Source organism: Leptosomus discolor, chromosome 4 (assembly GCF_034619465.1).
Source record: "Leptosomus discolor isolate bLepDis1 chromosome 4, bLepDis1.hap2, whole genome shotgun sequence".
Classification (NCBI taxonomy): Eukaryota; Metazoa; Chordata; class Aves; order Leptosomiformes; family Leptosomidae; genus Leptosomus; species Leptosomus discolor.
In genome coordinates, this window is record NC_141394.1 from 75,658,093 (window position 1) to 75,685,984 (window position 27,892).

A 27,892-nucleotide genomic window follows, 5' to 3' on the forward strand; every position below is an offset into this window, starting at 1 on the left:
TAACCGCTTTGACCACCCCGAGCTGGCTACAGCCCTAACACTAGCTTCAAACACGACCTCCAAGGCCGAAGGAACGTTTTTATCCCGTTTCCACGCTCCCTGCGAGAGCCCAAAATTCACGCCGGAGAAGAGCTCTCCCTCTCCACCACTTTTTGGTGGCGTTTTTGCTTTGTTTCCCTCCCGCCCCCTCAGCCCCGAAATGTGACGACTGCCCTCCCCAGGGGCAATTTGAAGAAATCGGAGTTTTCCGGAGCGATTTTGGGGAGTAAAGAGAAGGGATGATGGCTGCACCCCCTCCTCCCCGCATCGCTGCCCGGCGGCCGGGGTGCCCGGGCTCTGCTCCCCCCTCCCGGCTCCTTCCTCCTGTTCCCCTCCCTGGGCTGCCCAGCCTGGGTCAGGTGGGAATAAAACCCGCTGCCATCGCTGATATTAGAGGCAGGGAGGGTGGGGGCACCCCAGCTCCACTCCGGGTATTCATCTCCCCTCATTTACTGCCACAAGTCTCGGACCAGACTCATTTGCATTTGTGAAAATAAGAACTTTTACGATAAAAGATGTTCTGAAGTAAATTTTCAGGGAAACCACTACAAGTAGTGCTTCAGCGTGCAGCTCTGCACAGCTTTGTCTGGTAGGAGAAAACCAGCTAAACTGGGAAACGGATACTCTGGAGACTTTCCCACACAGTAAAACTAACCTATTACTGACCAGGTTTGAGCAGCCCAACTGTTAGCTCAGATGGGACATGACCTGGCTTCATTAAGAGATAATTCAAACCCCGTCTATACACCAAGACTTCCAAACCATTCCCTCAGGTGGAAAATAATTCAGCTCCAACAGGGAGCTGCTCAGAGATTTCGAGTAGCTGATTCTCCTACTCCAGGTCAGTCAGCATCCTGCCAGTGAAACCTGTTCATGTGAGTATTATTACTCCCAGTTGTTGCATGGAGGAGTCACTTAGCCCGAGATTCCTCGTCATTAAACTCGATTTAACAGGGCTTCTCATGTTTTATAGCGGTGCTGAAAACAGAGCCGCAGGTATCTTTCTCAGCATAGTTTAGGAAGTTATTGATAATCCTTGCTCGAGTGCCTCATCCAGCAGTCTGAGCTCATAGTCAAGAGCAAAACTGCAGAGCCTCAGCTCTGGTGCACGCCTCCCCCCCGGGTGCAGCCCGTGCAGCAGCACGGAGCACGCCAGTCACAGGACGTTGGATGCAGAGGCCACGTAGAGCATCGGCTAGTCGGTGGTGTTGGACTGAACCGCACAGTTACAGACCTGTGGTGAGAAGCACGACGATACCAGCACAGGGCAGCTGCTGAGAAACCTCCCTGGGCTGAATGCTCAGCGCTCGGTGTGCGCTGAAGCTGAATGCTCTCACCTGCCTGAAGGTCTTAACTCCATCATCCGTGATCCTCCCCGTTGATGCTCTGGCTCTCTAAAAGAGTGAAACAGGGCGTCATGCAGCGACTTGAGGTGATCACACCAGTCACAAAGAGCCCCCAAAGCTCCCACGCTGGCTCCCCAGCAAGGCCCAAAAGCTGATTCCCACAGAGTACAGACCTGATGTGCCCGCTGTGCTGCACATCTGCAATGGTCTGTGCTCCTGCCCAGAGCGTTTTGGGGGGAGGCAGCTTGTTTTCAGTGAGTTGTCAGTGAGAAACGGAAGCCCTGGTACTGTGTAAGTAGAATCTACTGACCGAAGCAAAGATGATTGTGACACAGGCAGGAGGTGTTTGCTCTGGTTCATTCTGTGAGTTAATTTTTTCTTTAATTATGTTATTATCCATTCATAAAACTTAGCTTTAGGGGATTCAGAGTGCGGAACACGTTCAAGAGGACATTTAGCAAAGCGTTTGCCAGAGGACAGATTCTCATCTCAGATACACCGAGCAGCACATTCAGAGTCTGATTCAGTATTTTCAGGTGACGTCTTCGGCATGTACCAAAGAAGATCTGGGGCATCAGCATATTTTTGAACGAATACCACGAAGTCAATGTTAAATCCAAGGGTGGGAGCCTCTGTTAGTGAGAAATGACTCAGACATTAATTGCCTTTTAGCATTGTTCACTATATGGCTGAATGAGGTAAAAAGAAAATGAAATCGCATCTATTTTACTTCAAATATTTCAACTTATACTGAACAAGTTTCAGTTGTTCACGGTCACTGCATAAACAGCAGCAAAATGTCTTATAATCAAAATAACAGAATAAAGCACATAAATACAGACAGACACATTCCAAATGATTGGGAGATAACTGAAAATATTTTGAAATACTTTGTGTCAGTGATTACACACAACAGTCAGTGATGCTATACCAAATCATTGAAAACCAGTGCGCTATATTATCACCCCCCAGAACTTCTTGGTGTTATTTTCAGTTGAGCCACAAATGTAGGTTTAGTGAGTTACTTTTTTAGAGGAATTCTTGGGTTTTTTTCCCATGTACTGCAGATCTTCTGTTTCAGACAGAACTCACAGTCATGTTACGTGTTTCTATTCTTGTACTATATAGACAAAATGTTAAAAATATTTCTTTTTCTGTATGAACTTAAATCCAATTCCCAAAAATACACTGTGATGTCTGCTTGCAGTCTGTTGTATCGGCAAATATCCATTAACTCCTGTATTACACGCATAAAACTGTTCTGCCTAAACACAGATGTATTTAAGTTCTGGTCTTCAGGTTCCATCTCAAAGAGTAAGCAAGCAAATACGGTTGTTGTAGAGCATTTCTTAAGAGCAAATAAAACAAAGTGGTTTTTTGGTTTGTTTTGTTTTGGTTTTTTTTTTTTATGATATTGGAAGATTTGCCAGACTCTGGGAGGTAAACCACGGCACAGAGCAGAGCAGACACTGAAAATGAAGGGGACAGGCAAGTGAATGAATGGGCACCTAATCACTTTGTCTCACAAAGTGGGTTTACATAAATCACATTCTTCTCTATCTGGTGAGGTTTTCTTTTTCCCTTCTGCCCAGACTGTTCTGCAGCACATGCTCACATTACACAGACGTCTCAGGTGGACAGAATGACGGCTGTCACAGTGAAAATAACCCTGACAGTAAGAGCCCTTTCTACTTCCCTGATGCTGTCTGGCAGAGATGTGAATTCATCATACAGAACAAGCTTCAAAGCAGCTCGAGAGGTTATCACAGCATCGGAAACCTGGAGCTGCTAAGTCTGCAGTGCCCGTTCAGGAGAAATCCTGTGGATGCTGGAAATCCTACGGATGCGCCCTGTATCAGTAGAGAAACACCAAGGACACAGAGGGCAACTCATGGTCAGGACCCAAAACTCTGGACACGCAGGGTCAGGCAGTATCTGATTTACTAATTTAATCTCATTACGTAACAACCCCCCCCTAAAACTAGCTAGCTCCACCCAAAGCACTAGAATTCTTTTAAAAATATATAATTTATATTTTCTTCTCTATAATGTCACAAACCCAAAAACATTTTACAACGACAGTAAAGGAGGGATGACACCACAGAAAAGAACTGCAAGTCACAGAAATAGTTATACGTGGGATGATGATCGACACAGTAAAGATTCACCTCCTTTGGTAAACTGCTGCTTTTTCAAGAGAAGGAAAATAAATTCACTAACCTCAGTAAAAAAAAAAATCTCAATTATTGCTCATTTTCTCTTTTCTTTTTTTCCCCACAACCACACACACACATATTACAAGAACTTGCCCTGCACATAAAAGGACTCTTTCCTGTCTTTCCACCCTTAACACAGGCAGGGTGAGAAGCTTTATTTCCTCAGCCTTGGTCCCCAGAAACTGCATGAGGGGAAGAGAAGAGCAGGAAGAAAGCATTTGGATGAGCTTCTTCGACTCCTTGTGTTGACCCAGAGTTTGTAGTACCAAACTGCGCTCTCTATGACCAGCTAAATAGTTTGAGATTTGCAGTTAAGAATGCTCTTTGGGGCTTAAAGCACCAGCACTACGCCTTCAGTGATGATTTGGAGTGAAATACTGCGTTTGCTTTGAGCACGCTCTGCAGCATGCCTGATCACACCCTCGTTTGCTGCTTCTGCTTCAACATTGGGGAAAATAAAGGCTCATGCACCCGTGGAAGCAACATCTAATTCCAGTCCTAGTAAAAACGTGTGGCAGATTCCTCCTGGTGCTGCTAGCCTTCAGCTGCCAAAAATACTATTACAAAAATTCAAATATATCCAAAAGCAATTTCCAAACAAGCAGAATCATATATTGTATTTCCATATACCTTTTATAGCGCGCAAGGATAAGAGAGGCTCCGTAATGGCATTATAAATATAGCAAATTTATGGTGGATGCAATGCCAGCACCTTGTCATTATGCAAATTGGAATGTCGGCAGAAATGGTTATTCAACAATCCCTTTCAAAGTAACCAGACGCCTAATGCTGCTCATTACATCTCAACTAATTAGCACCACATTTAAACAATTTTAATAAGCTTCTCCCTTAACCCCTTGACAGAGGGGATTCCTGATGCTAACGCAAAACCGTATGAGCGCTTGGCACGGGAGCGCTGGGGGTTTGCTCAGGGCACTGGCAGGCAGAAAAACGAGGAGAAATCTACCCAAAAAGCCACGTGACAATATTTAAGTTACAGATATTTAGGGATGGAGAAAGAGATCGCGCTGGACTAAAGCCTCGTCCAGTTTGCCCAGGCTCTGGCACAGCCTATCACTAGCAAAACCACCACCATGCCCTCCTCCCAGCACGGCACAGCCTGCTCCCAGACTGCTCTCCCGAGCTAGTGCTGAGTTTAGGCTCCGTTCTACCCAGACCTAGTTAATAATAAAGGCTCGACATGGACATGAATTAATTTCTTTCTCCACTCGATCAGCTTTGAAGGAGAGGAAGAAGAGGGAAAGCATCAATGCGAAAACTTGAGTAATTATGAGCTCTCTCCCCTTCTTTTCCTTCAGGGGCAGCATCCGACTCCGACAGCTGAAAGGGAAATAACTTTGTCCCATGGGTCGCAATTTGTCCATCTGCCAGGCAGAACCAGCTCTCATCCGCATGTATTTTCCAGGGGTTGTGCTAAGTTTTGGGATCTCTAGCATCTCTCCCAGTTGAAGGGGTCATCAGTGCTGCTGGATGGGGAGGGTCCAAACTGATCTTCATCTAGGCTGCTGCTCTGAGGCCACAGCCTCTGTCAGGGCTGCCCACCCTTTCTTAATTCCCTCAATTTCCATAGAGGATTTTGAAATAGAAAGGACCATCACCGCATCCATTTAAGAGGGATGCTCCCAGGGCTCTGAATGTACCAACAGGCTCTAATTTCTCTCATTAGCCTTCCACCATTGCTCTCTGTAATGCCCATCCCACACCTTACCAGGTGTTCAAGGTCTGCACTGACATGGTTTACATCACCTTGGATCACGCTGCCATGAAACCCGCTGAGCCCTGAGAGACCTAACCGGGGTCTCCACCCTGAACCCTCCAGCTGGTTGCAGTCCTTTGCTCGAGCTGTGCTTGGCTTCATACCTTACTGACCCTTAGCCTGATCTTTCCTTGCTGACGTGGCTCCAGCCCTGCCTTTTATCTTGGTGGACTTTCAGGTTGTTGCTGACTGGTGGCTGGCTCTGTTACTGTCACCAAACTTGGCTTTCTTGTTTGGGCGCTGTGGGGTGGAGCCCCTTGTCAGGAAGGACACTGCCCCTTCCCATTTTCACCTTCTGCCCCTGGCTCACCTCTCCCTGACACCTGGAGTCTCCACCCTGTTTTTTCTTTCTCACCTTGCTATGGACTTGACTTCACTCTGCACTCCCAGCACTGTGGGGTTTTCCCCAGGCACCGCTTGGGGCAGAACTCTCTTTCATGTTTCCAGATGCAAACTCAAGTGTTATTTTCACCTAGGAGCAGGATGCCGTTAACCATTTTGGTTTTATTTAGAAGTAGCTGTCCCAGTGCATCCCAAAACAGACATATGGAGAAATTGCTCTCCAGCAGTTATCAGAACAACACCCTTCTCTCAGGCTTTGGTGTCCAAGAGGTCCTAAGGGCTGGTCTTCTAGCTGGTGACCAGTGCTATGAGGGAGCTCTTCCCTGAATCCATGAAACTCAGTGGTGTTTTTAATGGTAGGTGTCTAGAGAACGAGGATCCAGACCCAGCCCTCCCTTGCCCCAGCCTGGTTGCTGTAATCTCGAAGGCTCTTTTTGACCTCCTGTCTCGTTTCCTATACAAAGCATTTTTAGCTCCACTTGGTTTAGTTTCAGTTCCCACAGGAGAACGGGTGATGCAAACTGTCTCCTTGCATCTAAGTCACCTGTGGCTTGGGCGGTCTCCTGAGACAGGACGTGGGACTGTCACCTCTTAGGCTGAGAAGGGACCTGGAACTCCACCTCACCCGAGCGTGTGCTCCAGCATTATAGCTATTGCGTGCACTGCCACGGCCACTACCTATTTAAAACCAGTGATTTTGTTAAAGGAACGTGTTTGGTGGGTTTGGGCAAGGTGTGAAAACACGTGCCAGATCAAGTCTTCTCAAGTGCTTGTACAATTCTGTCCCTGGGTCTCATCAGCCTTAAGCGAAAGTTCTCGTCTAGGTGGGAAGGCCAGTGCGGCTCACGGCACATACAGACCCTTCGGGGCCCAGCAACCGTAAGCATTTCTTGGGCTGCACTTTTGGATTTAGGCACCTAGACCTTTCTGGGGCCACTTTGCAGAAGGTCCCTTTCTACGCCTATTTGCTACTATCCACGGCCAGACTATCCTGTACGGGCATGAAGTTTTCCTATACGGTCATTTCATTTCCAAAGGCATGGTTTTAAATGACCAATTTGCATCACTTAAATACTGCTGAAACAGCCAGGGATTTGCATGAGTGTCGGAGACCACCGTCTCTCTCTGCTAAACCATTTTGGTACATGCCGAATTGAGTTTTTGCTGGCTGGGTTCCTGAGATTCAATACTTCTTGCTTCTGGCTAGTAGCTCTTTATAATTAGAAACATCCTTATCATCCATTTCCACAGCCACTTTAAGTGGAACAAGTTTATTTTTTTGTTTTCAACAAAAGAAAGATTTTTTTTCTCAATAATGGCCACTTTGAACTGACTGATGCCCTCCCCAACCTGTTTTCCATGACATGATGCGTTGCCCATGCACAACCACTTACAAATCCTGCGTTTGTCTTGCTTCCCCAAAAAAACCCACCAAAACCCAAAACCCCAAATCAGTCTTTCAAACATCATTTCTAAGAGCTTTTAAGGGTTACAGTTCTCTAACAGAACTCTTCAGCCAGACCTGGACTGCCGAAGCCAAGCCTCAAGCTAAGTTTAGAGAAAATGAAATCACAAGGTATCGTGCAAAAGATGAGCTTGGAGCCATCCCCCTGCCTCAGTAACTTCAGAGGGGATGTGCTGAAGGGCTGTGTTTATTCAGAAGCCCTGCTCACAAAAGCTCATTTATGTCACTACGTGCTTTGTATCAGAGGGCCAGACCCTCCATTCCCACCTTGAGCAGCACTAAATTCAAACTCGCTACAGTTTTCCTGCCAGTCTCATACCTTCCAGATACAATCGTATGCTCAGGTAAGAGTAACCACGGAGAAGGCTTTGCTTTCAGTTCTTGTTTTACCGCTGAAACAGCGCTAGTTATAAAAGGACAACTTTGATGCATTAGCACAACTCACTTCAGCTCAGAGATACCGTGTCCTTTTGGAAAGATGGAACATTCAACCCGTATTACAACTATCCACCTTCACAACCCTCCAGGGGCCAAACCATCCAAGGTGTTTAGGTACCTGGAAATCACAGGCAGCACCCCCAGTAGGTAGAAGTATGTTATAGTACAATCACAAAGGCATTCAAGTGAGTGATAAACACAAAAGCACACAGCAGAGATTATGCCAATGATACTTGTATTTATTTATTTTTTCCCAGAAGCCCCAAGGACAGGAATAGAAAAGTTCCAGTAGAAATGTCACACACACAGTTTAGCAACTAAGACATTTGAAAAGCTCAGAGACCTCAAGTTTGTAAATTGCTGTAAGTAAAGTGATGCACAAAGAGGTGTGATGTCTCTAAAAAGTAGATTGATTTATTCCGAACTTAAAAGGATTTCTATTTAATGAAGGTAAGCTGGATCTTTGGAGATAGATGCCTTTTCAAAAATTTTCCTCCAGCAAAGCTACAGATAAACCCAGGAAAAGGAGAAAGCCCCCCAAATCCTTTGAATAACGTCTGACCATGTCTAATGAGAATGCTTAAGCAGCAAAATTCAGACCCTTGTAGAGTTGCCCTTGTAGAGAAATCATTGGACTAAGTGAGGCAGTAATTAACACAGGCGGGGAAGCATGGTTTTCTGACACTGGATGAGGGGAAGATGCATGCTGGTAAGAGGCCAGGCTAGCATCAAGGCAGTTCAACACGTTCTCCTATGAAGAGTCACTGGTCTTTCTCGCTTCAAGACAGAAAGAGGAAGAAAAAAAATTCATATCCAACTGGGTATATTCCCCATCAGACACGAAAAGTTCTTGCAATAAAATCAGGAACCCAGAAAAGTAGAAGAGCTTTAAAAAAGGTCATCGCTAACCTGGCCCAAAGTCCATGCACCCGTGTGCGAGACAGCCACCTCAAGTCACCTGCTGGGAAATCTTCATTCTGCCAATTCCCTTTCTGCATGAAAGAGGCGCTCTAGAACACCCCCTTCTTCCATTTGATAAAGAAAGGGGGCGAGCATCCAGATCACACGACAGGATCAGGTTTAACTGGCGGGTCGGCCACTCGGGTCCACACAGGAAGTGGCACCTGATAATTCTAGAACTGACGTGACTGAGTAGCATTAAAATGGAACGTTACTTACTAAGCACACTTTTTTCTACCAGATTTCTACCGTTTCCCTTTCCAATCTCAGTCTTTGGGCGGGGTTTTTTTTGCCTTTTTTTTTTTTTTTTTTTTTAATTTGTTTTACTAAAGGCCCAAAAAGGGAACCCCAGAGAGTAAAGTGCACCTGCTGTTTGCTGGAAATTTTCTAGCGCTGACATCTCATGTTCACAGCAAAGGGTTAAGTGTCATTGCACAATATAAATTCCCCACTGTTTTTACAGGGAGGAGAACACCTTCAGTCCGTGCAGGCTCAGGAATCTCTGGAAGAGTGGCACAACAACCCTTGTGGCTCTTCTGAATGATAAATCTCCAAGATCAGTTTCATTTAGACCCCTCTGGGATCCCAGCATCCAATGATCTATGTTACACTCAGAGGAGCGGGGTTCTGCTGTTCTTGGGCTTGTTTGCTGGGGGTTTTTTTGGTGTTTTATTTGTGTGTGTGTCTTTATGCTTAATAAGAAATAAAATCAGTTTAGCAGCTAATTCAACTGACCTAGTGATGAGCTTGGTCTGTCCTTACCTATATTTTCACCTGAAGCCTTAACTGCCAAGTTAGCTTGACTGAGAGTAGAAGTAGCTTTACTTTCCAGTGCAGGAGCGATCTTTTGAGATTTTGTCTCTCTGTTATTTTATTTCTGGTACTCTAGAAGTACATCTTCTAAATACCTGTGTCGATGAGGAAAATGTCTTCCACACTGCAGAGCTCTTTCAAGAGAAACTATCAAGATTCAGCACTGATTACTTCCTATGCAGTACTTCTGCAAAGCAAAAGGTAGTTGGCAGAACTGTAGATTAGCTTTTGTCTGAGGTGGCCAGAAGCTACACTGAGGAGTTTGAATTTTCTCCTTTTTTAATTCTTACAGTCTCTTGCTACATGAGGACACACCTCCAGCAGGTGAGTGGCTAAGCCAGAGCTGCAGAGAACCCATTCTCATTTGTATTCAGTATTTTACAGAAGACTTCTTCAGTTTGCTTTGAAACTGATTGTCAAACACTCTAACCTCCTCCAGACCCCGGCTTTCCTTCACCCATAAAGCTGTACGAAACCTTACAAGAGCACAGCTGGTCGATGGTTGGTTCCCTCTGCTTGAGGCACGACTACAGCCAGCAAAGCAGGTTTGGCACATCTGGTTAAGCACCCAGCCCGTAACAACAAACCACACTGGATCCAGCTGCTCGGGCTCAGTATGGATGGATGTGAACTCTCGGGAGTCAGAAGAGTCCAGATGCCTGTGTTTGTAGCTGGATCCTTAGACACACACACTCAGGCTTGAGCCTGATGTAATTTTAACTGACCCAAGCCAGGCAGTTCACTAGGACAGTATGCCACGTGAATGATTTTTAAAACCTCATACTTTCACAGTGTACTGGAGCTTTTTGGTACCAGTTAAACTGCAGCACATTCTGAGTGTATCTACAAACTTTCACAACGTGCTTTCCAGATGTGGTTCTGAAAGGTACTGGGATACCACCTTGGGAAGACAAGAAGCAGACCAGGATGACCTTCATCATTTCAGCCTCTCCACCCGTGCCACAGCTACCAGGGTGGAATTAGTTCCTGGATTTCAGTTTGCTGAAATCAAACTCTACTCCATTCGTTATCTGAAGGCAGGTGGTGATTTGGATTTTTTTTTTTTTCAGGTATACACAAGAGGTCTTTAGAGCTATTGCAGGAGCCACTGCGCTGCTTGGTGCGGTACACTTTCTAGAACAACAGGCTGAGCGAATACTCCGTGCATTGCCATCTCTAGTAGAAATCTTGATTGTTTCCAAGGCATGAAAGTGAAGGAAAATTACAATACACAAGTCGGCAAAGGACATATAAATTACATGAGTCCCTTAGGAAGGAAAAAAACATCAAAACCTGAACATTTACACAGAGTATGTACAAGTCATAAAATATGCCCTATTTCATGTACATTTCAAATAATTATCAACTTATTAAATTGCCCAAATTAACTTCCATTATCAAATAAGTTAAAGTTGAAAACTATTTTTAAAATTACCCCAGTAAAAATGCACCTAGCACATTATTTTAGTGTAAATACGATGATCTGTGATAAAGGTTCCGTGCAGTTGCACTCTTGTAATAAAATGAAGGGCGAAGATGATTAACAATTTAATTCAGTGCATAGTTAAACTGGTTGGCAAACTTCTCATGCTTTCTTTGGTCCACTCGGTTCATTGCTTTCATCACTCGTTTCATAGCACCTCTGAAAGAGAAACAAAAAAAATAAAAACAGTTATGTTGATTCTACACAATCTCGGTGAATGTTTATGAATGTTGGGGGGGGAGGAAAATGAATTATGATTCATCACAACGAGGCTTCTGAACACTGCACTGATGAGGCTGAACAAATTTGTCTTGTTAATGAAATTAGCTGCAGCAATACAAATAGTTTAATTCAGCAACGATTTTATTAACAGGAGTAAACAAATTAAAAGTCTTTCAGTTTAACAGCTGTGCATTCCACCCTCCTAGCATTATTTCTGAGAGTCACACATCGCAAATTTGATTTTCGAAAGCATGTAACTGCTCTCAGGGGAAAAAAAAAAAACCCTAAAAGTATCTAACAGGATCCAAAAAAATTAGCACTCAGAAACCTTCATGAAATCCAACCTGCAGAATGTGTTTGTGAGGGAAGGGGTTGCTGTTCAGTTCATGTTAACTTCCTTTCATAGGTTACTAAAACCCCAAATCGTCAGCTGTGGGCAGAGTAAGACTGTTTTGCTCACCCCAGCAGCATCCCCATTCCTGAGCAGCAGCTCTTTAACTGACAAGCACAACAACAGTTTAGGAAGACACCAGAGATTGTCACGTATCTCTACACAGAGAGACAGATCACTGCTGCAGAACAGCTCAGTGCTTCGAGCTTAGCACAGTCAGGACAGTATCTTGTCCAGTATCTTGAAGGCGAATGGGATCTTTGCTGCCTTATGATGGGCAAGCCTTCGAGCCCTCTGCAGCGCCCGCTGTGCTTGAAGGTGACTCTGGAGCATTCGTCAGATTCGAAAAGGAAATAAAGGAATGAACTTTGGAGCTCTTAAGCTTTCTGGTGCTCCTAAATCCGATGAGGGCTTGCTCCCAGTTGCTGCTCTTTATTTGCTGCCATTGTTTCCTCTGGGCACCATCTTTACTGGGAGATTTCTCTTTTGGGAGTGACCACTATGCTTTTATTTTTTTTTCCCTGCACAATCTTCTGAGTGAAGATCACGCAGATGAAATTTTGAGGGTGAGGAAAATGATGCCTATACAGCACGAACAGGAGTAGGAGAGTATCATAAAAGGCACAGAGAGCGCAGGCCTAGGTATCCTTTAACCGGTAAGGCAGAGGAAGAGGTTCGCAATTCCAGAGGGGTAAGACAGCAGAAGAAAGGCAGCAGCAGAAGTCAAGAGAACGCTCTGTTGTGTACATCTGCCCCCACAGAAACTTAGGGTAGCTGTTGTGCACAGGTGACTGCATCTTGCCTAGGGAATTTTGTTCTTCACTGGATTCTAGAGTGCCCAGTTCTATTGGTTACTTCAGGCGCCTCTAGCACAAAAGCTCAGAAATCCAAGGCTGGTAGTTGCAGGTGTGCTCAGATGTCACCCTGCCTCTATCTATGAAGAAGGAGGTTATCTCCTAACACATCTCTGTAAAGACCTGGACGCTCTGCCAACATGGGAGGTACACTAGCTCAGGGCTTGGCTTGGGGGACGATGTCCCATTTCGGAACACTGCACTGACTGATGCCTCCTTTGATTTCTACATCAGAAACGCAGTCAGCAAGTTCCATCACACAAAGTGGATGGTTTCAAGTCTACTGCTGTTAGACTCTATGTGGCCTTTATCGCTTCTGCAGGTGCTGTGCAGTAACGTGAAGGCAAGACATCCACCTGGCAGGGTGCACCAGCCTTTTTCAGGATCAGGCCCTGCACACTACTCCAGCTCCGCTCCTGTGGTTCTCCCAGAGGCAAGCAGAGTTCTGTTTTAGCCAACTGCTCTCTGTAATGGCTTCATTTCAAAAGCCATTTTGAAACATCTGAAAACAGAGGATACTTCTTAATAATGCTTCTAAATGGTGGGATTAAAGATTTTCTCAGCAGTGACTGTAACGAAAACAAACATTCTGAAGAAACACCTTGGAAGAGGACTACTTTTAACAAAATTCTGCCAATAAAGTTACCAGAGTAAGGAAAATGTGGTCATGGTTTTGCACTTTAAATATTGCCTAATTGGTAGGAGAAAAGTGAGCCTTTAGCAGTGCAGAGTGGCCTTGACACTTTCATGTCATGTAGCTTTTACATTAGCACCACTGGATTGTGCGATACTGTAAATGAAATGAGATCCCACTTTGATGATCTGTGTGCAATTTCACTTAACTTTATTGGCAGATTCGAGCCTGGGTTTATCACCTATACATTTCAAGTAATTTGGGGTTGTTATAAGGAGCCAAGGTTATCATCTTGTTTAGTGCTGCAAAGCATGAAACCTATTAAAAACATGACAGGTTTGATTCCCTATGCCTGGCACTAACACACACTCAAAATCATTAGCACAAACCCCAGTAAACCAAAACCAGCTTTTAAAATTTATTTTGCTAAAGCTGATACGAAATTCTGATCATTTGAACTCTATGTCTCTGACTTCTAACTAAGATCGGGTGACATGAGAATTGCACAGAAAACGTGCTATAAGCAATGTGGATTTGGCTTTGTTACTATAACCATCACGTCTGAAAAAGAGAAAATAGAATTTAAACAAATATTGTGCTTGGATACTGTTCAACTCATCCAGTATGTTTAGGGAATAATCCCCCACTAATGATTTTATAATAATAATTTTGCTTTTTTGGTTTGACAACTTTACACTTTTCACTTTCCTTTCACTACTTAATTTTTGACATGTGAAACTCTTTAAATAGCTGCAGCTGCTTCCCATTTGATAAAGACCAGAGCCTGCTTAGGCAAGTTTATGTTGCAGCCACATCTAACCAAGACTAGATATCTGAAATGGTGTAACAGAGTGGACACATGGAGCTACTATACGTTCTAAAACCCATTCAGCTTGGTGGGTTGGTAGGCTCCCACTCCCACCTGAGCTAGCGTGCCGGCTTTAAAGCTAACTCACATATGTCTACGTAAGTCATGGACACACCTTTGTTCCACACGCCTAAATGTCAATCCAAACAGCTTCTCCTTGAGCTAAATGTAGGCCAAGAACTACTGTTTGTGCTGGGAGGAAAGGGAGATGTACAGAAACAGCACCATCATGGGAAGAATACTGTGTCCTGTACAGGGAATAATTATCTCCAAACCTTTACAGTGAAGAGAGATCTGCAGCAGGTTCCAGTCCTTGATATTTACAAAAGACAGCAGGGGTTAAGTGAACAAGGACCAAAATATTTTTCTTTACCAACGGAATGCACTCTCACTAAAGGAAGAGAAAAATGCAACGGCAGTGTGTCACGGAATAATATGCAGGACGGGATCCCTGGGTGTCTGTACCGGATTGGAAGGCACTGCATCAGGCCCAGACAGAATTCAGGAGTGAGAGAAGATACCCAGGAAGCCCAGGCAGCAGTCAAAAGTTTGGGAAGGTCTCTGAGTATAGACCAGAAGCTTGAGGGCAACCATCAGGAGGACACTGCTACATGGCAAAAGCCAAGGGGTTTTGACAGATCCTTTTATTAATCGAAGTTCCGCTCAGGACAGCCCATCTTAGGCTTTCAAAAAGAAAAACTTCATTTTTTACTCCATCTGTGCTACTACAGCGTGTCTGACGCTGTGTCATTCTGATCACGTCATCTTTCCAGATCCAGTGCCTTTTGCACACAGAAAGTACCGTCCATCTGATTAACAAATGATCATCCAGAGAAGCCACTACAGCAATTAAAGGATCAAAAAAAAAAAAAAAAAGAGAAGTATGAAAAAAAAAATCTTTCATAGGGAAATTCTGTAAATTAGCTGAAATTCCTCCTCAAAGAAATAACCTTGGTCGTCAGTACCTGCTACACGTTACCCTCCAGCGATATGGAAGGCATTCCTGCCCCGCAGTTAGAGAAGAAAGCTGTCTGGTAAGCGGTGCTCATGTAGAAACAGAAAGTACCATTGAAACCAAGGGAGGCAGCAATTTAACAGGCTTTAGAGAACGTTAGCATCTTACTTATTGAAGACTTTCTTCTCGAGCCGGGAACGAGAAGTGTTAGCCTGCTGCTTCAGGTCTGTCAGATTTGGGTATTTTTTCTTCTTCCCTTTCTTTTTCTCTCCTTTTCCATTATTTTTAGAGGAACCAAGATCCACTCCTGTAGCTGCTTCAACTTCTCTCATGAATTCTGAATCTCGCCACTCTGTTTAAAAGAAAAAACATGCACTTTGAAACTCCAAACCCAGGCAGAATGTGCAGCCTCCTAAGGCACGGGTTCTTGCCACATCTATGTGAGGGCACTGTGCTGTAAGCTGGATACACAAAGGAAGGGGAGGATAAAGCAGTTAGCCAAAATGACAGATCTTGATGAAAAAGCCCTTCCAGTCTGGGATTAGTATCTATTATTAGCTGCTGTAGATAAAACTGTTCTGTAGGGAGACTTAACTCAGGTTTTCACAGTAGCATAGCAGCAAAATTCCAAGGAAACTATTCCATGTAGGAGAGGTGACAAACACAGTGCTTATTACTTAGAAATTGAATAAAATGACAACAGTGTAGCTGAGGAACTTATCTCCAGAAATAAATTCTGAATTTATTCTTTTGCATCTGAAAAAGATACTACTTTTTAAGTATCCCACACTTTCTCAGTTTAATTATCTAAATCAAGTTTCTTCTCTTGACAATAGCACAGGAGTTCATTTATCTCATCCAAAACTTGTTTTACAGTTTTATCAAAACCTTAACACTTCAGAATCCAACCATACACTGTACATGGATTCTGGTCACAGATGCCACCACAGGAAAACACATGAACAATTTAGACTGTAAGCTCTTTGAGGAAGCTGTGGTCTTTCACCTTCAGTGTAGAGTCTGGCATATCAGAACACTGTAACATAGTACAAAGTAGAAAGTAAAAATGCCTCTTGAGGACGGGTTTCTTCAACTGGAATTTAGAAAAACGGCACTGCATTATAAAGACTTTGAGCATATGGGTTGGAAAAAAATGTAGCAAGTATCACCTTCAAAGAATAACATGGTCCAAACTCAGCACAAACATCAGAATTCTGTATTTTAACAACCAGTAATTGTCAATCATGTGTCATATGGTTTCCCATATGTCAGTCAGCCTTTCTTGCCCACAGAAATTGTAACACCAAATATCTACTACCCTTATTCGACATCTATATAGATATAGAAAAATAAACAGTCTTCAACAACTATACAATTTCATTTATACACCAGGATGGTCACTAAGAGTGACAAATACTCGTAACAACATTTCAGGAAGGTCAGAGGCAACGTCCTCACTTAAGATGATGGTCTTTAGGAATACCAGAGCAATTTTCCAAGGAAAGGTTATATCTGAACTACTATGATAAGTGAAAGCAAGGACTGATTAAAATTCAACACACCAAAAAGCACGAGGAAAATGAAGCTGTGCAAGAACTGAGCAGGAGAAGCATAGAGGGAGAAAACAGAACACACATACTTGATAAATCAGAAGACCTCACAGACTTTTTTTTTTTTTTTGAAGTGAAGGAATACAGAACAGCACAATTCAGATACAGGAACGATTAATCCAAGATTAAGGAAAACTGTCTAAACAGTTTATCTCCCAGTAATAAGAAGGCGTCACAGTTTAGGAACCCAGTGAATGGAGCAATTGTTTAAACACAACGAAAAAATGCCGGCATCCAGTAGAGATGAAATGAGCATTTGAGTAAAATGAAGGAGCAATTTAAAAGCCTTTGAGAAAAATCAATAGAATGCCAGGGAAGAGCAGCCTTTTTGAGCATTGATGGGCCCCTAAAGCTCTTCATACATTGTTACTGAGTTTAGCAGCAGGGAAAAGAAAATTACACAGTTTGCAAGGGTAGGCGGGAATCAATACTGTAGTTAGTAAAGAGATGCTATTTCACATCTGACTGGCCAGCGGCCTGCCTTCACCAGCCTGTCCTGATACCTGTTTGTTAACAAGTCACTAAGGGCTGAAAAACCAGATACTCTTCAGGGTTGACACAAAAAATAGGCACTTAATTTGCTCCTGTGTGCGAACTATTGGAAAAGGATGAACACTGCAGATTAGCAGGTCAGTGTAATCCCACCCGATCCATTGTTTCAGGACTGAAAAGCCCAAAGCACCATTTTGTGGACATTAGCTAGAGTTTAAAATTTTATACTAAGTTAAAAACCACTCCATAACAGCAACAACAGTGTCTTCCAAACATAGTTGTCAGCACACAAACTGTACTACTTTTGCATAATTGTTTTCCCCTTCAATCACACAAGGATAAAAATAAACCTACCATCCAATAGAAGAAAGATGTAGGAAGAATTCTGGTGCAATTTAACCATGCAACTGATCCCCAAATTTTAATATTTTTTTCAATTTTTTTTTTTTTTTTTTCAAACTGTTGTCATTAGCGAATGATGTTGTCAGTCATTAAGACCAAAGCACCTACTGTACAGAACGGATATTGTATCTTTTCCATAGCAGCACTACTCAGACTTGCTTCAAGTCCTTCGTAAAAAAGAGCAAAACCCAAAAAACCAACCCACACCAATGCAAACCAACCAACACCCCCAGAAACCATGAGCCCAAGACAAACAAACAAAAGACCATTTTAATAAGCTGATGAATATGTTATAAAACAAATATAAAAATAGTGAGGCACAGAAAAAAGAAAGCAACAAAAAGTAGTGGATAACAGTATTTCGTGCCATCTGGTATACATATGGCTTTAGAAACCTGTATGGTTTTGTCCAATAAGTTAAGTGCCACAGCGTGGTCAGTATCTCCCCAGACAGGCGGGATGGACCTTTTGTATGACATCTCAGCTTAACAACGGCATACAATAATGCCATACAGCAATATCAGCGCTGGTTTGGGACTAACATACACATCCTTGGGGGCCAGAGGTGAGAAGCCTCTAAGAACACCAAGCTGACACTGTAATAAAAATAAATATTATGTCCAGCCTCTAGCAATGGCAATTTCACAGAAAAAAAAAAAAAAATAAAAAAAATCAATATTTCTCAGTGCAAGTGATTTTTGTACCAGAGTATTAGTTTCTAGTTTGAAACCAGTCCCTCAAGAACACCTACTAGTTTAACTTGATAGTTTTATTTTGTCATAATTAAGTTGGGAACTTTCCTTTTTAGCACAACATCCACACCCCGCCCTGGTTTTGCTGTGACAGACCAGCTGGGCCTGTGCTGTTGGCTGGAGGACAGTTTAGAGCACTTCACTCCAGCTGGACAAGGATGGAAAGTGCCTGCAAACGTAGCCCTTCGCCACACGCAGACATGAGAAGGTGTTCAGTAACTGCTATGTTGGTGGGGTGCTGGTAATGGCCAAGCAGAGTCACTCCAAGGTGGCCAAATCAGAATTAAAGGAAACTGGGTGGTCAGGTGCATGTTCAAATGCACATTTATTTGACACAGAACTTTTTGGATAACAGATCAACAATTGTTTGTTATGCTCTGGAGGGGTTTCATGGAAGGTTTAGTAGCCTCATTAATAATATGTATGACTGAAACTGTCAGTCAGAGCTTAAGAGAGAACTAACTCCTTCAAGGGAGCACACTACAAGTTATCAAAATGATAAAGCCTATAGGCAAGTTTCATTAGAATGCAGAATGCTCACTTAGAATAAATAACTTAAAATAGAGAAAAAACTAAGACCTGTTGGAGGAAGGCAAATTAAATACAAGCATTGAAAACAAATCTGTCCCCTCTAATTATACACTATGTCTTTGCTGGATACACCCCTCTCTCTCTCGTCTTCCCTTGCAGTCCATCAACTTCTAGTAGCTTCCTGGTTGCAGTCGCCCCCGAAAATGTACCTTCTGTCCATCACTAATGAGGTTTAGTTGTACTATTGCAAAAAAAAGGTCTCTTACTCCCCTCAGAAGTCTTCCTGCCTGTGTATTCATTGCTTGCTGTCTTTCTCATTGCCTGTATTTCTTACCTAACAGTCCAGAGCTTTACCCTGGCTAGAAATGCCCAAATAGTCTTGGGGAAAGATGAGCCTTCTCTCCACCTGAAAGCAGCGGCCAGGATGCAAGGAGAAGGCCATTAGTTTTGTTGCCCTTCCCTATTGTTTAAAAACAAAATCCTGAGTATTGCACAGCAACATGTAAACAATTACATGCTGATAAAGTAAAGCCCAAGGTAAGGGCTTCCCTAGCTCAGAGTATTTTCTAGTGATGTTGCACAGATGCACAGCATAACAAGGCCAAGAATTCTCCTTCTAAAACACAAGTAGTGAGTGAGTAGATAGAAGAAACACAGAATAGGATAGATATGAATAGATATAGGAAAAGCAAGTTCCTGCATTGGAACAAAAAAACACTCTGCCAATATTCATGGTAACACACGAATCCTGGTAACATTATCATGACATTTTACGTAAATCACAACTGTTAGGGACCAGCAAGACTAGATGACAACTTTTCAAAAGCATGAGAACAGTTACTGTTGAGCATTTCACAGGAAACAGGTTTAATTGTCTTTAATAAACACGTTCCTTCAGATAAAGGCTATAATTCATCTGTCTGAGAAGTGTTAGGAACTTTGCGGTAACTATTGCAAATAAAGAACAAATACAATGTTAACCTTACTCTGTGCACACATGCATCCATATTTACCACATGAGCAAGAATCACTGCAAATGATCTGTCAGTTAAGATCCACAGGAATTTAAATGAGGGAATGTGGTCAGGAGCAAAACTGAAATATGATCCAGTTCTGTGGACCTCGACCTGCGCCGATGGCAACAAAAGAATCGTCTCCCTCCCTCCCTCCGTATAGCTTGTGGCATCTGTTGTCCAACTGCATGCCGAGACTGTTGTCCAGCTTGTACATACACTGTGTCTGATACAACATATAATATATATACAATGTAGATACAATAAACACAATTATTGTGTAGATTGTAAATATATTGTAGATATTGTAAAAATTGTATACAATATATATACAAAGTTATATACAATAAATATATTATGCTTACATTTAAAGCTTATCTCCCACATCTACCTGATACTAATTTTATTTTTTTTATTTTTTTTTTTTTTTAAGATGCTATGCAGACAAACCTGGTTGAGCTGCTTGCTTCTCAAACCGCATCTTTTCTTCTCTGGCTCTGTCCTCTGCATTAACGGGAATCCCAGATTCATCCCGAGGAATTATCTTTCCGTGGAAAGGGCACTTCAGAAAGATGGGGGGAAAAAAAAAAAAAAAATCTCAAAACTTCTGAATGAAAAGAAAATGCTCACATGTCATTCAACATAGCTTAAAGACAGACACTGGAATCAAGCGACAAAACTCTAGATTTTATTCCCAGTCCCCCTTAGAAAGCATCAAGATCCCATAAACATGACGTGTTCAATACACTCAGAATCTCGAATAAATAAGCTCTTTGTGATACGAATATCCGAATTCAGGAGGCCAGCTACCACATCCTGCCAAGTCTGGAACAAGGGCATCAAAGCTGCGTCGCATGTTGTTGTTCACACTACATCCCTATTCTGTAACAATCTCACTTGGAAGTATTTCAGTGCATGCAGATCCTTCAACCTCAGATAACAGAAGAACAGAGACATTAGTCAAAGCATTTAAGCAAAGTATTTCTGCTCAATAGGGCTCAATTTGAGGCTGTGCAGGATTCAGTTGTCATAAAACCTAGTTTGTAAATAAAATCTCTGCCCCTCAAACACCCCAGTTTCTAAAACCAGATAGTATCAAATATGCCTCTAAATGAGGAAAACTTTTCGGCAACCAACTAACTATCTCTGCTTTACTGCCAGGTAGTCATATATCACAGTAATAAATAGCTGTGATGAACGCCAAAAATATTTGAGAGTTCCTTAAATGCTTACAGCTTCCTTACCAAAAGGATGCTTCCCACATAAAGCACACATTAACAGCAACCTTCTCCAGACACAATTTTCTTCCACTCCCTTGAGCTGTATTTACAGTGTGAAGTAAACTTTTATGGACATGTTTTAATGAGATCTTCTCCATGTAGCATGCCTCCTGGAAGTTATGTAACTTGGTGCCCACCTTAAACCGATCTTGCCTTTCACACAGACTTCCATCAGGCATCGGTGCTCGACATTTATGTTTCACCGGTTCAAACTTGCCAGCAAAAGTTATATATCTAGTTTTTAACATTTCAGATATTTCTTTATTTTCCACCTCTTCCTCTACTTCACTGGGTGCCCAAAATCGATGCTCAGAAGCAAATCTGGGAAAACAATGAGTGAAAATTATTCACAAAGTTGTAAGAAAGCTCATAAAGATGCCAGTCTCATCCTGTGCTAAACTTACATGTAAAAGGCAGGGAAGCTTTTCTAGTGAATTAGAAAAACCTAGGAATCTACCATTCTTCCTTACGACCCCTATATTATGAAGACATTTTTAAAATAGCACCAAAGCCTGCCTAGTATTGATTTCTTGTTTAACCTGCTAACCTATTACAAGTCTTGGCTCTAGTTCATGGTCTGACATTCAGTCAGTTATCCGATACCCAGCTTCAGTGAGTAACTTTGTAATTCTGTAGTTAACATTCTTCGTAACAAAATACTTCTATGATTAAACACAGAAGATAGATCAGGGAGGAAACGGTTTGATCTTAACTTGTCTGATCTTATTCCTGGTAGCTGTACTCCTGCAGCAGCAGAGAAGCAGGAGCTGAAGTCAGAATATGTTGCAATCTACTGAGACCAAGGAAAAGAGCAAACTATCAGCTGAGTCTTACAGAGATTCCTTCTTCCAGGTTCTCCTACACAGTGTCCATAAGTCTGAGAAACTTCTGGGGTGTTTCTCTAGGAAAATTAAGCTAATCCACTGAAAATCTATTTTAAAATTAGAGATCTTACCTATATTTACAGACATATACAGGCAAATACACAAAGAAGATTAGCACCATGTCAGTGGACATGGAGAGTGGGAAAGAAGGGGAAAAAGGACCCTTGAGTGACGTAGTATTCTCAAATTTTGTCAACAGTATTCATACCATTTCATTTTAGCTACCCTACGCTGCCAACAGTCTATAATGAGAAACAGGCGACCCCAGAGAGTAATTACCTGACTCATTTTAGATGGTAATCTTAGGATGCAATGACTGTCCCTCTGATGGTAAATGTTTCTTTCTCTCAATCATGAAAAGAAATTAGGGTGACCAGCTCCATCTTAGATATCTAACTTCAGATGACTTAAACAACCACCCCATGCCAAATTTAAGGAAATAAGAAGTTAAAGAAAAAATACAGCTAAACTAAGCAAAAAAAAAAAAATCCAGCCTGCATGTCTGCTGCTTATTACAAGCAAAACAGAGATTCCTAGATGACAGACGTCTTGATAAGGACTTAAAATTTACACTTTACAATCGCTTTCTGCCACATAGCTCTTCCACCCAATCAGTCCCAGACTGATTTGAGAGGATTTTCTCTATCCATATCCAATTCCTCTCACTTATTAATATCCTTGGATGCAATTCCTACTTCTGAGACTTTGCCTTCTGTAGACTGCCGAGCCATATAGACGTGAACACTGGCTTCACTAATCGCAACGATCTCAATTCGGCAAAGCACATAAGCCAATACTTAACGAATTACTTTAGTGGCCCAAAGAATTTTGATGAATTTTATCTAAGCAAGTTTTCAGCAGATGACAAGGAAAAAAAAGGTGGAGGAAATTCTCTGACCTTCACAACCTACAACATATATAGCTGCTGGTTTTACTGCAATAGTTGACCATTTAAAACTACGTAAAGGGATGAGAACTAGATTAAGCAATATCAAAGCCATACTATGATTTACCAAGTCATCAGAAAAATGCTCAACAAGTAAAATCCTTCTTAAAGAGATTCATGTTATCCAATAATTTCTTCATTCAATATACCTCACTAGTGCCAGAAAATTCTAACCTGCCACAAAGTACAAATAACTTTCTTCTAGTAAATTAGGGGATAAAGGCAAGAGTTATAGCGGAGGCTAGTTCAACACTAAACACAGTAATACGTTTCCACAAGGTTCGGTCAGAAAAAGAAGTTTCACACAATCCTCCAAACTATAGCCTAAACAAAAAAGCTCTAAGAATCTTTATAATATACCAATATGAGTTTAGTTAACCATTTGAATGGTACAGTATTTTAGCTTCAGAAATTACACAGTAAGATTGTACAACAGACAGTAAATAAAAGAATGAAATAACTTCCTTGTTTGCTTAGTTTTAACACAATCCTGAAAAGAAGGCTGACTGCTAGCTCTCTGTTACTAACCTTACAGACACAGGGAGGGGAAAGCATTCCTACAAAGACACTATACAGGATTTCCACGTGCGAGGTAGCCTTACAGAATCTCTTTGTAAAATTCTAGCGTCCTTTGGTGGTCTGAACTCTGCCCCGCCTCTAAATTATCAAATTATAGTCACATGCGAATGAAGGAGCATTTAACAGTTGTGCATACCAACCTTTCCCATTAGGAAAAAGTGCTGTTTAATATTTTTTCCACCCACCTCCGCCCCTGCCAAATCTGCATCCAACCAGTCTCAAGAAAGTTATGTTTTACTTGATATATCATTGATCAATATTTGGGAACAGGACTTAAAATAGCCTGATGCCTACACAGATATTCATAAATATTGTTTCCTACAAGCATACAACTTATTTTCTCCCAGCATGACTTGCATGCAGGTGAGAAAAGAACAAAGCAGTGCTAATTCCCAAAGTTTTCTGATTTCCTGCTGTTGTAATTTAAGCAACATTTTAAAAAAGCAGCACATGAGATCCTTGTTTGGAAAAAATGATGCATGTGACAAGTAAAAAAACTTTCCGTAGATGGATCAGAAGAGGAACAGATAATCAACAAGAAGATCAACACTCCACGCACACTCATAGATCACACTGATCTAGACAACTAACAGAGGCTTTAATGGAAATTACACAGCTAGACATCAGGAGGAATAAAAGACAAGGAACAGTTAACTGAAATCTAAAAGAAAGTCCAGCTCCTGGAAAAATGTTGCTCTCTTCAACAAATTTATATCAACTTTGTTCCTAAGATGACAGGAAGCTTATCAAAAACGAGAATAAATATAAATTCTAAAGCCAGTATGATGCACACAGAGATCCCGGAGCACGCACTAAGTGAGCCAATTCAAATATCCCAGTCACAGTCACAAGAAGTGCTGCACCAGCTAATTTACCCTGACACCAAGAGTAAGCAAACGTAATTCGAGGAGGAGGGTAGATGAGTTTGGAAGCCCATGCTATCCAAAATAGTTGGTTAAGCTGGCATAGCAGTCTCTACAACCTGCCCCCCCTCCCCCAAAAAGGACTGCTACAGCTTTATCAACTTTTAAGAGCTCTTAAACTAGCTTAATGAGTTGTGTGAGTGAAGGCAGAAGTAGGAAAATGGCTCTGCACAAACTTTTTATGAAGCCGATAGTTACTGTGACCTTCTAGAGAAGGTGGCGCTTCACCATTTACCAGCTAAACAAAACTTCTTTAGAAAGGTATCTGCCTGGTAGCTACATTCCCACTATCAAAATCTTAACTTATTGTAAATGCTGTAATTAAGCAAGTGTAGTGTTAAACAGGTGAAGGGGAAAGCCTTTCCCACTTCAGATTTTAAGAATTCAAATTCCATACACATTCCCTATGTGTTGTCTGGTTTGTGGGTTTGCTTTTTTTCCCAGGCATCTTATTGAGACAGCATGTGTGCATACAGAAAAGTTAAAGGAGTTGGCCAATGACTTCCTTAATTTTTCAATAAATATATTTTATGCCCACAGGTCAATGGTTATGGTGTGTGCAGAGTTACTTAAATTATCTTAAGTTAAATTGGTATATCTGTAGTTATAGACTATAAGGTTCAAAAGTGTGCCCTCTATTTTTATTGGAAAGCATAAAAATAAAACAAGGCAGACAGGCAGTGAAATATGCTTCTGATTTCACTTATGACTTGAATAACTCATTTGCAATGTAAAATAAAGCCTTACTACCTTTTTGGCACTATCACAGACAAATGCTTCTTAAAGCCCTGCTGAAAATCTTAACCATTTTATAGGCTTTGAAGAGCTTAGACCACATAAGACAGAACCCAAAGCCTGGAGTAACTGTGTTAAAGCACTATTATCAAATTTCACTGGCTTTCAGTAATTTCAAAGATATTCAGCTTTTTATGCAATCAGGTACAGGGGCAAAGCTTTCCTCTTGTTCCTTTCTGCAAATGCTGTCTTAACACTGTGATTATGGGGTGGATTTTTTGGTTTGTTTTGGTAAGACGACAAACTAAGATACAGAAATACTGCTGAGAATAGGAGGTTGATTTGCAACCCAGACAGTCAGTGATTTTTGCCTTTTTCAAGCCAGGTATGATGCTAAAGTTTGGTGGACTTAGATGACATCTATGCATAGAAGGAAGACTTTGCATCCCAACTTTCATATAAAAAATACTAGTGCTAAAAAGGACTTTTAAAAACTGACTGCTAGAAATAAATTCTGTTGTATACCTACCATCTTTTCTCCCTGGCATTGCTACAGCTTTCCCTAAGCCAGCAATGCTTCATGTCCAAGAAATACAAAACCTTCCCAGACCAGAATGGAAAGCGAGAGATACAAACTCAAATCCTGTAAATGCCACCTACGTCTTATGTGACTGAACAAGCATATCAATTTCCTCAGCTACCACTCCATAAAGTCAGAAAAAATACCCCCAACACCTCCCCAGCCTTTCTCCTACCTCGCCTGCTGTTTATTTAGACTGTAAAGTCTCCAGCAGAGGGAACGTCTTTCATGCACTTGCATAGCACTTTGCATAATGAGGTACCAATTTAAATTGGAGTAAGTGATGCCATGCTGCAAATAATACACAAACATGAAAACAGCACCAAAAAATTTGCTTTGAAGCATCAAAGGATATTTAATCAGCATCACAACTTCTCAAAACAAATAACATTCAAAGGTAGAATTTCTGACTTTGTTTATGGGTCCTACCACACAAGGGAAAGAAGAAAAGTAATTATCAAAAGAAACAGCAGTCGCCTCACTGCACGACCTCTGAGTACAAGTAAATCTATATATTTGTTTAATTTGTCTTAAAAGAAAAAGAGCATTACTTGAGAATCTTCCCAGCACTTGGCTGATCCTGCCCCCAGTAGTGAAGATCTAATCCAAAAGGCATGAGGGGAGCTTTAGCCCTTTCTTCTTCCAGTTTTCTTCTCTTACTGTCAGGCTCGTCCAAGGCTGCTGGCTCAGTAGTTGCAGACTCACTGGGGAGAAAATTGATGAAAAGTCATAGAGAACAGCAATGATCACATCAACTTTTCTTTCATTAGATTTTAACATCGACACTGGTATTAATCTTAGATCTAGGACTAGAACTAACTTTACAGGGTAAAGGTACAGACCGTATAAGACACAGACCATAACACCACACACTAACTACAGCACACTGCACCATGAAGCTTAATTAAGCACATTCAGCTAAAGCTAGATATACTCTATTATCCCATGGGTGTAGAAGCCTACAGATCTAACGGGGGCAGTAGTGGATCATACACGTTGTACTGTAACACGAGTTACTGATGTGGCAAACCGTTTTTAGAAAGATCTTGCTACTGTAAACTCATGCTCATGTTTGCATGGCAGTCACGCAGATTGCAAAGTCTTTGTTTTTGTTGATAAAGCTCCTTCTTGCAGACTTGTAATAGTCATTGTGCAACACCACTACAGAATTCATTAGTCCTCAAAACCCACAGTACTAATACAGAGACATTTGGTATCCACTGATAGAGCTGCAAGTGGTCTCAGTCACCTCACTGGAACATTAACTTTTTAAAGATTAAAAATAAAACCATACACCTGAACACTTCAAACTCCAAGGTTCTAATGAAGCAACCCCCCTTCTCTTTCTGACATTACATTCCCGCTTGCTAGGTTCTGGGGGCTTTCCTGGGAAGTGTCTTTTCAGGAATACACCACCAAGTAGATTACTCCAGTCTTATCCACAAATCACAGATAAACACTAGACAAGGCTGGAGGTTCACCAATCTTTGAACAGGATTGGCAACAAATACGTCTTCAGAATCAGTAAAACACGCCTCCAGGCAGCACTGACAGTGTAAATCACTAGGACCCAAGAGACTGCTGAAACTACTTTCTAATTTAGGATTAGGATATGTTCTGTTTAGTTGCAAATCAAATATTACCCCAATAAACGGGGATGTTTGGGCTTTTTTTGTTAGGAGAGAAGGGAACACTTTGTATTTTCATAGAGACCATTTAGACCAAATAAAACCTAAACCAACGGAACAGTAAAAGGTTCCAAATACTAAGCAGTGAATACACATCTCACCAAAAGAACTGTAAATTCAAAATGAAGCCACAACAGCCTTAACAGTTTGCCTAGTTCATGAGCACTTTTCTGTGTGCTAATGAACTAACACAAGTAAGAGCAAGCGGTTTCTACAAGAATTAAAAGAAAGATAACCTGGCACATGGAGGTGGCAGCTTCGGTAGTTTGTCTCTAATAAGTTTCAGCGTGGCAGCTGCACAGGTTGGGTCAAGTTCATCTTCATTCTCTTTCAGCTGGGCGCGGGAGCTCAGAGCTGGTCCTACTGACGTCTTCCCCACCAGTGCTCTTGGAGGTGACTGGGGTTCTAGCCCTGCAAAAACACCTTGATGTTTAGGAGCAATTCACTTCTCCCACCCTTGATGCTTCACAGTGGGGCCAAACAGCTCAGGATGCTGATGACACGTCTTACTGCTTTCAGTTTGCATTAGACATCAATCCCACTCAGACTGAGTGATAATTCTGCCTGTGAAAATTTTTCTTACTATGGAACAGAAACATACTGAGTAACTATCTACAGCAAACCAACTTTTAAATTTGTATAACATGGTGCAACAACAAAGAATGAAGAGGAGG

The 27,892-nt window shown here is 41.8% G+C and overlaps 1 protein-coding gene across 2 annotated transcripts in view; it reads right to left on the reverse strand.

The window, feature by feature from the left end:
• Positions 1-10,839: 10,839 nt before the first annotated feature.
• The window catches only part of UVSSA (UV stimulated scaffold protein A), a 54,932-nt gene continuing 37,879 nt past the window's right edge, over positions 10,840-27,892 (reverse strand). For both annotated transcript variants that reach the window (XM_086464337.1, XM_086464338.1), the window contains exons 8-13: positions 27,455-27,629; positions 26,082-26,234; positions 21,021-21,204; positions 20,054-20,165; positions 14,972-15,155; positions 10,840-11,038 (exon numbers count right to left, since the gene is read on the reverse strand). In XM_086464337.1, the coding sequence (XP_086320463.1) occupies positions 10,945-11,038; positions 14,972-15,155; positions 20,054-20,165; positions 21,021-21,204; positions 26,082-26,234; positions 27,455-27,629 (902 nt within the window). In that variant the 3' untranslated portion in view covers positions 10,840-10,944. The remainder of the gene's footprint in view (positions 11,039-14,971; positions 15,156-20,053; positions 20,166-21,020; positions 21,205-26,081; positions 26,235-27,454; positions 27,630-27,892) is intronic.